Genomic DNA, 13,874 nt, shown 5'->3' on the forward strand with positions numbered 1-13,874 from the left:
TCTGGGGGGTTTGTAGCTTTTCTCAAATCTGGGAAGTTTTGGCCATTATTTCTTCAAATATTTTTTTCCATTCCTCTCTTCTCCTTTTGGAATTTTGCTTAATCACTTAATATTTTCCCACATGACACTGAGGCTCTGCAGTTCATTTTTTCCCCAATCTTTTTGCTTCATTTTGGATAGACTCACGTTGGTGATATAGTGGTGGGCACAGCTGTCTTCCATTTTGGATAGACTCTACTGCTTTCTTCCCGTTCGCTTATTTACCACAGTGTATTGTCTAATTTTATTCTACTCCAGTGAAATTTTCATTTCAGAGTTTTATCTCTAAGTTCCATTTCTTTCCTTTACATTCTTGAGTATATAAATCATATTTATAATAGCCATTTTAAAATCCTGTCTGCTAATTGCAACATCTCTGTCATTTCTGAGTTGGTCTTTTGACTGATTTTCCTTCTGTGGATGAGTCACATTTCCCTGCTTATTTGTATGTCTAGTAATTTTTGATTGCTTGCTGAACATTGTGAATTTTAGCACTAGATTTGGTAACCTTCCTATAAAGAGTGTTGGACATACTCTGGTGGGCAGCTATTTGTGAGTTGGTTTGATCCTTTCATGTCTGTTTTAGAACTCCTTCAGGGCAGATCTTGAGTAGCCTTTATTCTAAGGCTAATTTAACTCTGTCTCTAGTGCATACTTCTAGGATCTCTGATGAGGACCCCACATATTCAACATGGCCTGCACTCTGGCTGGAGGGAACCTGAGTAATTCCCGGCCTTGTGTGAACTCTGGGAATTGTTTATCTTATCAATAACTACTATTTCCCTGGTTGTTCTTGCCCAGCTTTCACTCCACACACGTGCAGGTTGGCTTTAGCCAAAGACTTAAGGGAAGCCCTATGCAGATCTCTGAAGATCTTCCTTCTGAAACTCTGCCCTTTCAATTCTAGCTCCCTTGGCCTCCCCAACTTCATTCTCTTCACTTCAGTGAGATTGCCAGGCTCTGTTTGGATTCCCCCTCCCTGTGCTGCAGTCCAGAAATTGTCTCCAACATACTCAAGGGGAATCCTAGGCATATTTCTGGAGCTTTTTCTCTGCGCAGTTCCCTCCTGCAAATTCCAACCATCTATTCCTCCCCAAACACTTTCTCTTCAGCTCGGTGAGCATGGTCTAGAAAATGCCTCAAGTTAGAAAGCCAGGACAATCATAAGGCTTGCTTCACTTGTTTCCTTTCTTTTGGAATCACAGTCCTGCAATAATGCCTCCTGTCCAAAGTCTATATATTGTTGTTGCACATATTTTCTCCAAGTTTCTAGTCGTTTCTAACAAGAGGGTTAAGTCTAATCCGGATTACTGTATCATGACTCAAAGCAGAAATATTGTTTACTTTTTAACAGTTTCAACTATAAAATGGTTTGTGTGGTCATATGTTTAGGCTGAATCCTCCTCTAGAATGAAAGCCCCAGGAGGGTAGCGACTGTGCTACTGAATGCCTAGTGCCTAGCACCAGATTGCAACACAGTAAGATCTATGAAAAAACATATATATTATTGTAACCTTGGGGCTAGGTGTCAGCATGAATCAGTGGAGGGAGACAAAATGAGGGGGTGGAGGGAGGGAAATGGAGCACAGGGTGCAAAGAGAACTGCCAGGACCCATGTGGTTGCCAGACTTGCATTTGGATCTCATTTCCAGTCAGGACTGTCCGTGTGACACAGGCTTTCCACTTGGACCTGGACATTTTCACAATAAAAGACTGGCAATAAATGCTTCCAAATGCTCATTTTGTGTTAAGGCAGTAGACTATATTTTCCACACCTTCTGTAATGTAGTTGGACTATTTTAAATAATTTTTAAAGATCCTCACACATATTATTGTCAATGATTTTATTGCCTAACAAATCTTTAGTTGGGTAAACTTCAGGTGGCTGTGGTAAAGGCAGCCAAGTGATTAAGAATCATCTCTGCAGAGTGCCCTCCCAATGTCACACAGCCTGTGTGATTTCTGTCCCCCGAGGAAAAGGGCATCAGGTATCATGAACTCCTACCCTCACTCTCCACCCAATCTGCTCAGTCCCCAGCTGCTGTTACAGAAGTGCCTGGATTGATCCAGGAGGCTTTATAGATGTTGGCTGATGTGCAACTGTAGTCACACAAATTGCAACCGAACAGAGACAAGCCACAAGTGTTCTAACCGATGCTGGCCAAGGGCCACCTCTCACCTAACACACCAGCTAAACAAATGAGTCTCCTGTCTGAAGTGAGAGATCAGAACAGACCTAGACTATGAGAGATATCGAAGGCCTTGCAAGTGGGCGCCCATTGGCAATGCAGTCACTGTGGGTGCGTTCCAGGTCTGCTGGATTTCCTTCCACCACCCTTATTTCCACCTCTTGTCCTCCCATAGGCATTCCATTGTCAAATATGTCGTTTTATGTGCATATGTTTTAAATTTATGCTAATAGTATTGTTCTGTATTTCATTTAGTTTCTTGCTTTCTTCCACTAATATATTTGCTCAGTTCCATCCACGTTGCCATGTGTGCATTTAATTTGCTACTTAAAAAAAAAAAAAGACTTTATTTGAGAGAGGTTGCACATGTGTGCAGAAGTTGGGGAAGGGTAAAGGAGGAAGGGGGGGCAGCAGCAGACTCCCGGCTGAGCAGGGAGCCCGATGTGGGGCTGGATCCCAGGACCCTGAGATCATGACCTGAGCCAAAGGCAGACACTTAACCAACTGGGCCACCCAGGAGTCCCTGCTGCTTTTTTTTTAAGGCGGGAAGGGGCAGAGGGAGGGGGAGAGAGACAGTCTTAAGCAGGCTCCACACCCAGCGTGAAACCCGACTTGGGGCTCTATCTCACAATCCTGAGATCATGACCTGAGCGGAAATCAAGTCGGACACTTAACTGAGCCACCGAGGCGCCCCTAATTTGCTTTTAAGTGCCACATCACACTTTATCTAGCCATCTTCCCAATGACAGACATCCAGCTTGCCTCCAGCTTGCAACAAACAGCCCTGTATACGTTCCCCTCAGTGCCTGTGTGAGACTTTCCCTGAGACATATATCCTGGAGGGGAATCGTGGGGTCGCAGATACACATACACGTGGCAAAATACTGCCAGATTACTCTTGACACAATCACTGTACGGTTTCCCTAACCTAGTTTCCCAGCCCTGGCACTACTGGAATTTTGGACCAAATTATTCTTTGTTGTGAGGGGCTGTCCTGTGCACATACGGGTTGGCAGCATCTCTGGCCTCTACCCTCTAGAGGCCAACAGCATGCCCTCCCTCGGTTGTGATGATAAAAAAATGTCTCCCAACACTAGCAACTGCCCCCAGGGGGCAAAATCGCCCCCAGTTGAGAACCACTGCTCTAATCTCGTTTCTGCCGACACTTGGCATTAGCCAGCTGTTTTTTTTCCCCTGGTTACCTTTTCATATGTTTGATAGTTTGCAAAGATTTTCTCTAATGTTAATTCTCTGTTGAGGTTGCTGGCCTCTTGCTTTGCAGGAATGCCAGGTACCTTCTTGATGCTTCTTTATTGGAACTGACATAGCAGTGATCTTCCATCCTTCCAGCTCATTAACTCTCTCCACGGTGTGCTTTACTGACAGAAATCCTAATTTTCGTGTATGAGATTCATCAATATTTTGCTTTATGGTTTGGACTTTTGAACTTTTATTCAAGAAGTCCTTCCTTAGTCTGGGTCACAAGATATTTCCCTCTATTAGCTTTACACTTTTACCTTTTAGGCTGATAAGTTCATTAGAAAATTGCATATAAGCAGAGGATCAGACCAAAGAAAATGCTAGAAAAGCACCATGAGGGGCGCCTGGGTGGCTCTGTCGTTAAGCGTCTGCCTTCGGCTCAGGTCATGATCCCAGGGTCCTGGGATCGAGCCCCACATCGGGCTCCCTGCTCAGCGGGGAGTCTGCTTCTTCCTCTCCCACTCCCCTTGCTTGTGTTCCTGCTCTCACTGTGTCTCTGTCAAAAAAATAAATAAAATAAAATCTTTTAAAAAAAAAGCACCATGGGGCGCCTGGGTGGCTCAGTTGGTTAAGCGACTGCCTTCGGCTCAGGTCATGATCCCGGGGTCCTGGGATCGAGTCCCACATCGGGCTCCCGGCTCGGCAGGGAGCCTGCTTCTCCCTCTGACCTTCTCCCCTCTCATGCTGTTTCTCTCTCGCTCACTCTCTAATAAATAAATAAAATCTTTAAAAAAAAAAAAAAGCACCATGAATACCCCCACTCCACAACAGAGGGTATTCTTGCCACCCCCCCCCACCCCGATGCAACATCTTCCTCCCTGGCTGCATAATGCACCCAGGTAGATTTTGCCTCTAGGTTGATGGCTCCTTCTTGCGTGGAAACTATGCATAGATATATGTGTGTATTTGTACCACATACTGAGCGACCATAAGTTGTTAAACCTATGAGCTTGGGAGCTATTCTGCCTCCTCTCATAATGTGTCAATACATTAATCCAAATGCTTGTGGTCTCAGAACCTTCCTCACAACCACTGCACACCAGCAAGTCAGCAAGTACCATCACTTGCTCACCCAGGAATCTTCGGTGCCCAAGGCAGCAAGGTCCCACTGTGCAGGCTGAGAAGTTAGAAGTCTGTCAGTCTGAACCACCATTGTCCTGAGAGGTATTAGTTTTAAAAGCTTTTTTGATATGGAAAATTGACATCTACAAATTCCCTTCCATCCGTGGCTGGTAACTTACCACCTGCACTTTAATGGATGGAACAGGACTGACCGGCCATACTTAAGCTTGTATTTCTTCCAAGAAAAATCCACTTCACCCAGATTCAAGGTGAAAGCTTTCAGGGAGATTGTATCTGCTCTTCTGAGTCAGTCACTAGATGCAATAAGCTTGTCTCTGGGAAGAAGTGCCCTCCAGGATCCGTCCCACCCCTTCTGCTGGGGCCCCGTGCACCTGGGCCACCACCCCCCCAAACCTGCATGGGGCGCCAAGTCAGGCCCACGCAGAGCAGGCTTCCAGAGGTTTCACACTTGCTTAACTAGTCCAAATCCTTCTCCTCTGTGCTCAACAGCAATCATCCTGATGGGCTTCCCGACTCCAGTAGAGGCCCCAAATAGACACACCTAGCATATTTTAAACGGCTTTATTAAAGGCTATTAATATAAAATACAACCAAGTTACAAGTCGTCAGTAAGAATGTTTCATTTTTTTTTTTTTTTTGGAAAACGTGTATCAAAGAAAGGGAGGCGCAAAGAAAGGCAGGTGGCTCTGACATCCCCGTGGGGTGCACAGCGAGGGCTGGATGACAGACCCCAGCTGTCCCCAAGGGGGCAGCACTCCCAAACCCAGACAGCGGGGTAGGGACCCCCGAAGGAAAGAACTGAAACTGGTTTCTGACTTCCTGGGGGAGTTTGCAAAACACAGTCACCCAAAGCAAGACACTAAATCCTTGAGCTGAATCCCAGGTGCACAGAACGGGGGTGGGGTGGGGGAGACCCCCAAAACCAAATACAGGCTTCAGGTGAAAAGTGTGTATTTTTAAAAATAATAAATACAAACTTCTGGTTCTAGAAACTCTACCCTGATACACTGGCGGGGGGGGGTGGGGGGAGCGAGGCAGCAAACCTAAGAGCTTCATTTGTCCGTACTTGGACACACCAAACACAGGCTCCCCAGAGGGCAGGGCCGGAACCATCTTTTACACACACCTCGGGGTGACGAGGATCTGCTGGTCAGGCAGGATGGACACCCACCACCAGCCTGTGTCCTCCAGCCCTTCGCTTCTCCCTCGCACAGCCCTTAACTTCTGAAAGCAGGGCCAAGCAACACGACTCTAGGATTTCCCAAGTTTTGACTTTACATTTAATCTCAGGAGGCCCTTGGTTACGAAACTTTAAACGCTGTTCTGAGAGATAACCGAACACCTCTAGGGGAGGACCCCAGGTGACACCCGGGGAGGCAGACTTTCAACCATCCCCGCACCCCCTCAGCTGCCAGAAGGACATGAAAGGAATAACTGGGCTTTATGAGAAAGTCGGCAAGAAATGAGAACCACCTCCCCGGAGAACAGGCAGATCACCTTGGGCTAACTGTTCCCGGATGTCGTTCAGTCCTCCCTGCTACCTCAGCACCAAGGAATACAAACTCACACCTGTACATCTCTCTCTCTTTTAAGAAACCCTGTTTTCAAGCACGGGTTCTAAAACAGCCCACCGCCCTCCAGGCTAAAAGTGGGGGCAGGTGGTAAGCCAGGCTCGGAGGCTCAGCGGCTGACCCGAGGAGCCGGCACCTTGCTGTGCTGTTTCAGCTGGGATTGCCCTTTTCCCTCCCCACCATGCTAGAAACCTTTTTTCCCTGGCATGTGTCAACTATCCTTAAATGGTACAAGAAGAACCTATATTTGCCATAATACAGTCACCAAAGCAGGAAGGTCATATCCACCACCCTAAGGGGCCAAATGAGGTTTAGGGACATAATGCAATTGGCAGAAACCAAATCAAAAGTTGGCTAGGCCACAACTTTGGCAGAAACGTTCTCAGAAAAAAAAAAAAAAAAAAAAGTTGCCATGTGCTTCACCTTGGAGCCAGATAAGATACTCTGGAAATCACTTAAGGTCGTACGAAACAGAAATGCATTTCTAAAAAGACACACTTTGATACTGAAACCAGGCGCTCACTGGTCGGACTCGTAGGGGTTAAGGCTTCGGGTGAGGAGAACACAGTGAGAGGCAATGTGTAGATCACACTCGGGCATGTCCGGCAGGCTCATGCAGCTCAGGGCCACGGGTCAGGGCACAGGCTTCCCAGGCTAAGGCCCACGCTCCTCCTCGCCCTGCCCCACACACCTCGGGGGCATGGGCCACCTTGCTCCCCTGGGTAGCCTGGGAGCTGCCTCCACCTGAGCAGCAGAGTGGGTAGCCAAGTCTCCCTCCGAGATGCCATTGCTATGACCACAAAGGTCTCCAGGGGGCGCTGCGGGGCGCTGCAGAAACTTGACTCTTCCACTTCTGCTGGTGGTCAGGAATGCGGAGGGAGATCCATCCAGAGAGTTTGACCAGTCCTCGGGATGAAGGACGTCCACTGCCCCTCCCAGTCTCATGCTGGGAGGTTCTAGCACAACTAATCAGAAGAAGATTAGTTGCCATCCTGCCATCCGCCCTTAACTTCTGCAGATAGATGCCCGGGATAGGAAACATCCACCAGGCCACATAAGTAGCAAAGAATTTCCAAAACGAAACCAGTACACACCCAAGGAAAGTGGTAGCCCTACAACGTCTCTATCTAGATACAAAATAATGAAAAGTTAATACAAAACTTTTTAAAACATGCAACTCTTCTTAAACAATGATGAATAGTTTGAATACGTAACAGGGCGGCTGAAAGAGCATCTCTGCTATGTGCCAACAGTCTGTTTCCTGGAAACGTCGTGAGGGTGGAGGGTGGCACACGATGAGAGAAGGGTGGCTTCAGGAAGCCCTGGATAGCTGGGAACGTTGGGTGGGAAATGGGGGCGGGGGGGGAGGGGGTCATGTTTCTGTGGTCACAGCCAGCCAGAGTGCTGATGTCACTACTGCTGAGGAATCACCAATAGCCACCCAACAAAACCCACCTGATTAATAAAAAGGGGAGAGGCTAAAGGGGAAAGAGATGGAAGTCGCTTTTACGATTTTTGTGACACGATGAGAAACCTCCTTCTCTGAGTGGAGGGAGAATTGGGTGGAACTGGGAACAGAAGCTTTATGTACAAGATCGACGGAATTCCTTAAGTCTTAAAAAATTCCAAATGCAAAACTTCTGTTATCAAATCATTGAAAATAGCATATATATATCTGGCCTTACCAAAAAGAGAAAAATCTGGAAATCTGGACAAGGCAATATTTACCAGTTTCCAAATGATTAAGAAAAAAGTGTACAGAAACCAGGAAAATACACAGGGAAATATTGCCCATTTTATCCTCCTCCGCCACACCACTTTGGAAAACACTTAGGGGTTCTTGGTTTTAATATTTTTTTTGGTCTAATACATTTTACCAGTTGTCCAGAAAATCAAATCCTGTCTTCAAGACGACATTACTTGAGGTGACCTGTAGAAGAGACAAACACCAAAGTAAGACACGGGTTTCTTTCTTTCTTTTCTTTCTTTCTTTTTTTTTTTTTTTTTTCCAGTTACACATAATCTAAAAACAGCATCTCATTTAAATTGACCCAAATGAAATCGCTCGCTTCCATGTCGGAGGCTCCCTGACCTCAATTTGCCTCGGTGCCTGGAACCAGAAAATGAAAGAAACTTCACTGAGAGCCACACTCTGCCAGGATCCCGCGCTTTCCCCGCTCTGTCCCCGGGCAAGTCTGCAAGCAGCTCACAGAGAAAAGGAAACAAATGTATCTCTTCTATGTGTGCACGGACAGGCGTGCTGAAATGCAGTCATCACAGGAAGAGAACAAAGAACAAAGTCTTTCTGCGGCTCTCTCACACCAGCACGTGCATCCACCTGGCGCATCCACCTGGCAGGCTGCAGCCTTCGGGAAGGAGGCTCTGACGCCCCGCCCTCCACGGAGCTGGCAAAGGGCAAAAACCCTTCCGTGGAGACGATGACACCCACAGACTAAAGCAAGTTCCCTCGAAGCTGGTGAGCCAAAACAGGAAGACCCAAAGTCAGGCAAGCGGTCCTCTCTCGGCTTCTCTACGGGTTTCTTCAATGAGGCTGGCATTTCGCTCTGCTCTGCACCTGGAAATCTGTTCTCTCAGAGGAGTTCATGTGCTCTCTCCGACTGCCCACTCCCCCTACACGCACTTGCCTGTGTCTCTTTACAATCAGGACTCTCACGTGATTTATGTAACAGCTTCCTTCAGAGGAAGACCCAGGTGCCAAGTAGCGGAGAAAGATCACTAGGGAGGCTCATCGGCGAGCCTGGCAGGTCTGTAAGAAGGAGCAGGTGGACGGGAAGGTTAGAGACACAGAAGAGAGCAAAGACACGGGGCAGGGGGCCACCGAGGGCAGGACAGGGAGGCGCCAAGGACAGGCTGGAAAGCCGCGGGGCCGCTGATGGGGGGCAGATGGAGTTCCTGTCACAGGGCTCCCCTTCTTCAGGAGGACAACTCACGAGGTCATCTGCTGGGAGAGGAGTGGAAGCACCTGGAACCCCATTCCAGGAGATGCCCAGACGATGACCACAGCTCAACAACACAAAACTCAACTGTTAAAACTGGACAAGGGATCCGAACAGACATTCGTCCAAAAAAGATGTACAAGTGGTCGATAAACAACATGAAAAGACAGTCAACATCCCTAACCACTGGAGACGAGCAAATTGAAACCGCGATGAGACCTAAGGTATTGTCTCCCAGCCATTAGGATGGCTATGATCAAAGAAGAAAGAAAACCAGAGTTGGCAGGATGTGGAGAAACTGGCCCTCGCGCGCTGCTGAGGGAACGTAAAATGGAAACAGTATGGCGGTTCCTCAGAAAGTTAGACACAGAATCACCATGTGATGCAAACATTCCTCTGCCGGCTGCATATCCCCAAGAACGGAAAGCAGGGACCCGAACAGGTTTTTGTATAGCCTTGCTCACGGCAGCATTGGTCACAGTAGCTGAGAAGTGGAAGTCACCCACGTGGCCACCAACAGGTGGACGGATAAACGAAATGTGGTAAATCCATACAGTGGAGTATTATTCAGCCTCAAAAAGGAAGGCAATTCTGCCACATGCTACCAGTGGATGAACCTGAGGACATTAAGCCGAGTGAGAGAAGCCAGACATGAAAAGATGGAGACCTGCAGGATTCTACTTATATGAGATATTAAGAGCGTTAAATGCACAGAGATGACAAGTAGGATGGTGGCTGCCAGGAGTGGGGGGGGAGAACAGAGAGCTGTTTAATGGGCATAGATTTCATTTTTCAAGATGAAAGAATTCTGTGGATGGATGGTGGTGATGGTTGCATAACACTGAACGGATCTACTACCACAGGGCTGTATACTCAATATGGCGGCACATTTTATGTTATATATATTTAACCACAACACACACTTTTTAAAATAAGTGTTAAAAGGAAAAAAAAAAAAAAGCACAACCAGAAAGTCTGGATGGTGCTAACGTGGAGAAAACCAGCAAGACACACACAGAGGAGTGTGGGGGGTGGGCAGTACCCCTCAAGTGTGCCTGCCGGCCTTGCCAATAGGTAACCTGCCCGGGCTCCAAAACCCAGACCCAAACCTAAAGACCCCGTTTTTCCTCCCTCTGGCCATCCCCTTTTGTGAGCAGGTGGCCCCTTTCCACCCCTCCTTCCCTCCCCGCCTCAGGACTCATCTCTCCCACCCACGCAGAAAATGACTGAATGTCAGGAAGCATTCAGGGAAGGGCCGTCCGACTCTAAGATGGACCTTGTTTACGTTCTCGCCCAGGTGCAAGAGCAATCCACGATCTCCTCCAGAAATGGTGCTCTGACATGCCTGTATCCAAACTACTGCTTTCTTCATCATAAAGCAATGTCTCAAAACCAAGGCCTCCCTCTGAACTATAATGACTTTTGAACTGGTTTATTTTGTTTTCATGCAATCCTCCAACACTGGTTCCATTTAAATTCATTACCAAACATTTTGTTTTCTTTTCACTGTCTCAGTCTCTTAACAGCAGTGCAGACCAACTGGCACAGACGATGGTCGAGGCTCCCACAAGGAAATGGGAAAGCACTCAAAAGCCACTCACCCTGTTCTCCGGCACCGTCCCTTTCTTCAGGATGCATTCCTCTTCACCCAGTGAACCTTTCAGATCTTTCTTTTGCTTCCCCCCAAAAAGAACTCCTTTCTTAGGATTCCTCCCAGACACGTAACGCTATCCTGTTTGGAAACGAGTAGCTGCCAAAAACTCCTTGAAGCCAGAGTCTCCTGTGGTCCCTGAGAACGAGCATGGCCGCTCCTGGAGGAGGCTCGGCGGTCCTGCCTGCTTCCTTCCTCCCCAACACCCCAGCCCGAATTTACGGACCTATCGGTTGAGTGGGCACCCAAATCCCTCCCAAACTGACTGCCCTCTCCCTGCGAGTTCCTGCGCTCACTGCCCCGCTACCGGCCCTCGCTTACCTGCCCTCACACACCTGGGGAAGGGCAGCGGGCATCTGCGACATCTACGTGTAACAGGCAAACAAGTCATGGCACTGAGACAGAACCACGAGATGTTTCTCCTTGCACATGTGTCAGTCGCTGAGCTGGGGAGCAACCCAGCTCTCCTGATCTCCAAAGTCCCCCCAAGGAATGGGTAAGAGAAAGAAGGGGAAGGAGAAGAAGAAAGCGAGGGCATCTGTGGACCACCCATCTTGTGGGAGGTCTCCCCGGGTCACTCCTGGAGGGAGGGGCCACCCACCTGTGTCAGCATGGGTTCCGAGAACAGAGGGTCCTCCACATCCTCCACATCCTCCTGCTGGTCCTCAGGAGAGGGCAGCTTCCCCACGGGCTCGGACGGGGTGGCTTCCTTCACCGTGCTGGTGCAGGCCTGGACAGGCTGGGGTCTCTCGTGCTCGACGCTGACGCAGGGAAGGGCACGCTGCTCCTGGCGGAGGGTGCTGGGCCTTTCCACCTTGGCCTCCCTGTCCTTCAGGGCAGGGTCCTGCCGATAACAGGCGGGCAGGACCTTTTCACCTTTCTCCATGGACTTGATCTGGCTGGGGGTCAGCGACTGGAACTCAGCCTCGGGCCCCTCTCCCCGGGACCGCTCTGCATTGATCTTCCAGAAGGAAGCTTCCTCTTCCTTCCGGGCAGGACCCAGGGCGTCGAGGCTGGAGGACTTGCTGCCCTGGGAGGGCCGGAGGGCCTGTGAGCCCTGGGAGGCTTTCGACAGCTGTCTCGGCTCGCTGGCCATGCCGCTGCCCGGCTCTTGGATGGATAAAGAACAGACACTGAACTCCATCTGACTCTACAGCAGGGACACAGAGGAGAAAAGAAGAAGCCTTACAATCCACCGCAATGGGCGTGCAGGTCACACCTCCGCCCGCCTGACAATGGTAACACCGGCTGTCATCCATTTGCTGCAACTTTCTGTCCTGAGGGCTTATCTTCAGGACGGCGGTCCACGCACCCACCACAGCAGAAGCTCGGACACGAAGGCCCTGCCACACTCCAGGCCACCAACAGTGCAGAGATGCGGACTCGCTGAGGACTCTGGCCTCTGCCTGGTGAGCAGAGCACCCACCTGTCTCCTCAAGAGTGAATCCAGCACCTTCCGGAGGAGGGGCTGTCTGGCGGTGACCACCCTCCCTGGAAGGTGATGAAGAAGGTGCACGGCTCCGCACAACACCGCCCTGCAGCGAGGGTCGGCACCCAGCCCCAGCACCCAGGCCCATCGCTCCCCACCTACAGCGGCGGGTGGTGGACAAGGGTGAATGAAGCCAATGGAGCCAGAGCCCGTTTCCTGGACTAAACAGCCATGGAGACCCGACCTACCCACCCACCCCTGCCGGACACGCCATCTTCACAGCTGCGTGTCTGTGTGCCCCTCGAATTCACACGTGGAAGCCCTACCTCCCGGAGTGATGTACGAGGAGGTGGGGCCTCTGGGAGGGGTCAGGTCATGACAGTGGGGCCACCAAGATGGGACTAGTGTCCTCATGAGAGACACAGGAGCAATGATCTCTCTCCCACCATCCAAGAACACGGTCAGCGGGAGGCCGCCTGCAGCCGGGAACCGCAGCACCCTGACTTTCCAGCCTGCACAACTGTGAGAAATGAATGTCTGTTGTTTAACCCCCCAGTCTGTGGTCTTTGTTACGGCAGCACAGGCTGAGCAAGACACTGTGTCATGCGGAGGGGTACTTGGGGGAGACAACGCTCCCACTCAGTAGTGCTGGGCACCTCTGACCTTGACCCCAGTCCCGAAGCCCAGATGCCGTCCCCCACGGGAGACTGCGGGCTCCAAGGCCAGCGCAGGACCCACACCACGCCCGAGTGTCCCAGAAATGCTTTGCTCGATCTCAGGCTGCTCAGCGCGGCGACCTCCAAGAAGGCCAGCGCTGTGCTGTGCCGGAGGACACATCGGGACAGGGAAGGACACCTCGGTCCCTGCTCCAGCGCAGAGCACGCTGGGGGATGCCGTCTCCCAGGCTCTGCACGGCAAGCGATGCGTGGCTGCAACCACTTCTACCACCCCTCTTGAACGTTCCTCTCCTACCTCTCCCTCAGACCCCCTTCTTCTTCTTTTTTAAAGAAAAGTAATAAAACTACAATACAGAGAGTTTGGGAATTAGAAAAGAAGTCATTCATTAGCTTTCCTTCTTCCGTAACCACTACCTTTGTATTTTTGTGTCGCTGTTTTCATACACATATTTTACGAGGTTGCTATTCTGTTAGGCATATAATTTGGAGTAATGCTGGGGGGCCTCGGTGGTGTAGTTGGTCGAGCATCCGACCCTTGATTTCGGCTCAGGTCACAGGTCACAATGCTAGGGATCCAGGCCTGTGTCAGGCTCCACACTGAGCATGGAGTCTGCTCAAGATTCTCTCTCTCCCTCTGCCCCTCCCGCCCCCTTCTCCCCTCTCTCTCTAAAGAACCAAATAAATCAGTAAATAATTTGGGGTATTGTTTTTTTCACTTAGTCCTAAGCACCATCCATGGTGTTACATGGTCTTTAGAACAATCACCTGTCCTGGGTACAAGCTAGTTCATAGGGAGGAGCTGTCCCACCAGCGCCTTAACCCATCATCTTCCTAACAAATAATCGGCTGTTTCTACTCTGTGCTGTTCTAATTAAGGCTGCCGCCACCGTCTTCCTGCATACAGCTCTTCCCTGTGTGGAACTAATTTCTTCAGGTATCCTTCCAGAAGTGAAATGTCAAAATGCAAAGTTTAAAACCTTTCCTTTTTTATGGTTCTAGATGCATACTAGCCGATCTG

The 13,874-nt window shown here is 49.7% G+C and overlaps 1 protein-coding gene across 1 annotated transcript in view; it reads right to left on the reverse strand.

Annotated features, from left to right (window-relative positions):
• Positions 1–5,133: 5,133 nt before the first annotated feature.
• The window catches only part of CUNH1orf198 (chromosome unknown C1orf198 homolog), a 32,803-nt gene continuing 24,062 nt past the window's right edge, over positions 5,134–13,874 (reverse strand). Inside the window, exons 3-4 of the mRNA XM_028104640.2 lie at positions 11,352–11,900; positions 5,134–8,072 (exon numbers count right to left, since the gene is read on the reverse strand). Of these exons, the coding sequence (XP_027960441.1) occupies positions 8,016–8,072; positions 11,352–11,900 (606 nt within the window). The 3' untranslated portion in view covers positions 5,134–8,015. The remainder of the gene's footprint in view (positions 8,073–11,351; positions 11,901–13,874) is intronic.

This window comes from Eumetopias jubatus, unplaced genomic scaffold (assembly GCF_037043125.1).
Source record: "Eumetopias jubatus isolate StellerSeaLion01/CBP00866 unplaced genomic scaffold, mEumJub1_p1.0 scaffold_17, whole genome shotgun sequence".
NCBI lineage: Eukaryota > Metazoa > Chordata > Mammalia > Carnivora > Otariidae > Eumetopias > Eumetopias jubatus.